General features: G+C 67.5%; 1 protein-coding gene across 1 annotated transcript; it reads right to left on the minus strand.

Annotated features, from left to right (window-relative positions):
- Positions 1-394: 394 nt before the first annotated feature.
- On the minus strand, positions 395-2,138 carry FNDC10 (fibronectin type III domain containing 10; the record flags this gene model as incomplete). The annotated part of the gene is given in 1 exon segment (XM_025048098.1): positions 395-2,138. A coding segment is annotated over 1 exon segment (369 nt), but the record flags the coding sequence as incomplete, so codon positions are not given.
- Positions 2,139-2,140: the final 2 nt, after the last annotated feature.

Below are 2,140 nucleotides of genomic sequence, written 5' to 3' on the forward strand. Positions count from 1 at the left end.
GGCTCATGCCGGGGAGGGGGCTCTTCCTGAAGCCACCTAATTAGTGCTTGTCACCGCTCAAGTGGGCCACCCACAAGACGGGGCTATTTCCAACTGCAGCAGGTGCCACCCACCACCCCCGCCCAACACCGCAGGCCCAGAAGATGCTTTCCCAAGGTCTAGGGGTGGGCGGCCCAGCAGAGTGGAACATCCTGCCTCCCCCTCTGCCGGGAATGGCAAGGGCAGGGCGCCTGTGCGCCTGCCCAGGGCTGGCCCACCTGACCCGGCCAAGGGCCCGGGCCCAGCCAGCGCGCTGAGGCTCGAGGAGCTGGGGGAGCTGGGAGAAAGGGGCCCAGCCCTTCCCCCTTAGCCTGCACCCCGCTCCCACCTCCCAAATAAGCACAGGAGACGATGGTCGTGGTCTAAGAACAATGGACATTCAGATGCAGGTGCCCGGCTCATGCCTGACCCACGCTGCGCCAGGGGGAGCAGAGCAGACAGGGGTGGGGAGTGGGCGCTGCAGGGGCCCCCGTCAGGGCCTGGGGGTGCTGGCCGCCGCTGGGGGTGGGGGGTTAGCCACAGTGACTCCAGAAATGCCAGGTCCAGGGTGGTCAGTCAGGGGCTCATGGGGACCAGGCTGGCCACACCCTCCCGGCACCCAGCATTGCCAGGCGGTCAGCACAGGAAGCAAGCTTGGCCAGGGTGCCTAGGTCTGCCCAGGGACGGGCAAGGCCAGCCTTCAGTCCACAGCGGGTGAGTGGGCAGCGGCGCTGTGGGCAGATTCTGGGCTCCTGGTCCCCAGCACAGGGGGGGCTGGGTGGTGCTGTCCATCGTGCTGTGGCTGAGGCTCGGGATGGAGACCACAGTGGAAGGTGCAGCTCGGCAAGGCCGACACCTGATCTGCCCTCGGACCCAACGCTGCCCTTTCGCACCAGGCCCCCTCTTCCCAGCCACTCGCCCCCGCTCGCCACAAACAGTCTTCCTCAGAGGCAGCACTTGAGGACACCCAGCCCTGGAGAACTGCCAGCTTCTCCCAAGGTCAGAGGACACTCACCCCCGGAGCAGCTGGACAGCAGGCCCCGCTTGCTGAGCTGCAAGTGGCTCCTAGCTTGTCAGACACCCACGTAGGGACACACCACAGGACACTGCTTACCGACTCTCCTTGCAAAACTTGAAGTAGGGGGGGGTGAATCTGGCCAGGGAGAATCTGGCCAAAAGCACACACAGCCGGCCAGTCTCAGCGTCACAGACCCCCTTGGACAGCACAGGACAGGTGGTTGGCACGGCAGTGGGCCCGAGATACTAAGGCACGAAGCTAACCTAAGCCCACTGGGGTGGGGCGGAGACAGGACAAGCTCCAGGGGGCCTCCCGCCGGCAAAGCGCAGTGACAGAGCGATGACGACAGCCTGGTTTTTCCAACTCGGCACAGGCTGGAGGTGAAGGGTGACGACACGGGGTGCCAATGGCTCTTGCGAGAAGGGGCTCTATGTCCTGGCGGCCCCTATAACGGCCTCTGGGGGGCAGGAAGAGCCCTGGATGCCGCTGGCACCCCCGTCCAGGGCCAAGGGCCAGTCCCGAGCTGGATTCCGGGAGGCGGATGCCCCGCTGGGAAGGTGGTGCGACGAATCCAAGGCCCTGGCGCGGCTGCCGGTGCCCGATCCATCCCGTGCCGGCCCTGCGTGGAGATCCGAAGGAGGGCGCAGGAATGAGAAGCGGCGTGGCCGGAGGGCCCTGGAGCCTCCCGCGCGTGTGTCGCAGACAGAGCCCCGGCGGGCGGCCGTCTGGAGCTTCAGGGCTGCCTGCGGAGACCGGGGCGCCCGAAGGCCGGGTGCATGAGGTTCTCGGTGATGTAGGCCACGAGCAGGCAGATGACCACGAGCATGACGCAGATGGAGCCGCCCACCGCCGTCATGGCCACCACGATCTCCCGCATGCCCGCAGGCTCGGCGGCGAACTCCACGCACTCAGTGGGCCCGGGGGACTCTAGGGCTGCGGCGGCGGGCTCGGCGCGCAGCGGCAGCAGCTGCAGGCACAGCCGTTAGCGCACGCCGTCGTGCACGTCGGGCAGCAAGTAGTCGCGGCAGGAGGCGCCGAGCAGCACGCGCTCGCACGGGAAGCGCGTGTAGGCGCCGCGCCACGAGCAGTTGAGCGCGAAGGCGC

The sequence above is a fragment of the Pteropus alecto genome, unplaced genomic scaffold, assembly GCF_000325575.1.
Source record: "Pteropus alecto unplaced genomic scaffold, ASM32557v1 scaffold700, whole genome shotgun sequence".
Lineage (NCBI taxonomy): Eukaryota > Metazoa > Chordata > Mammalia > Chiroptera > Pteropodidae > Pteropus > Pteropus alecto.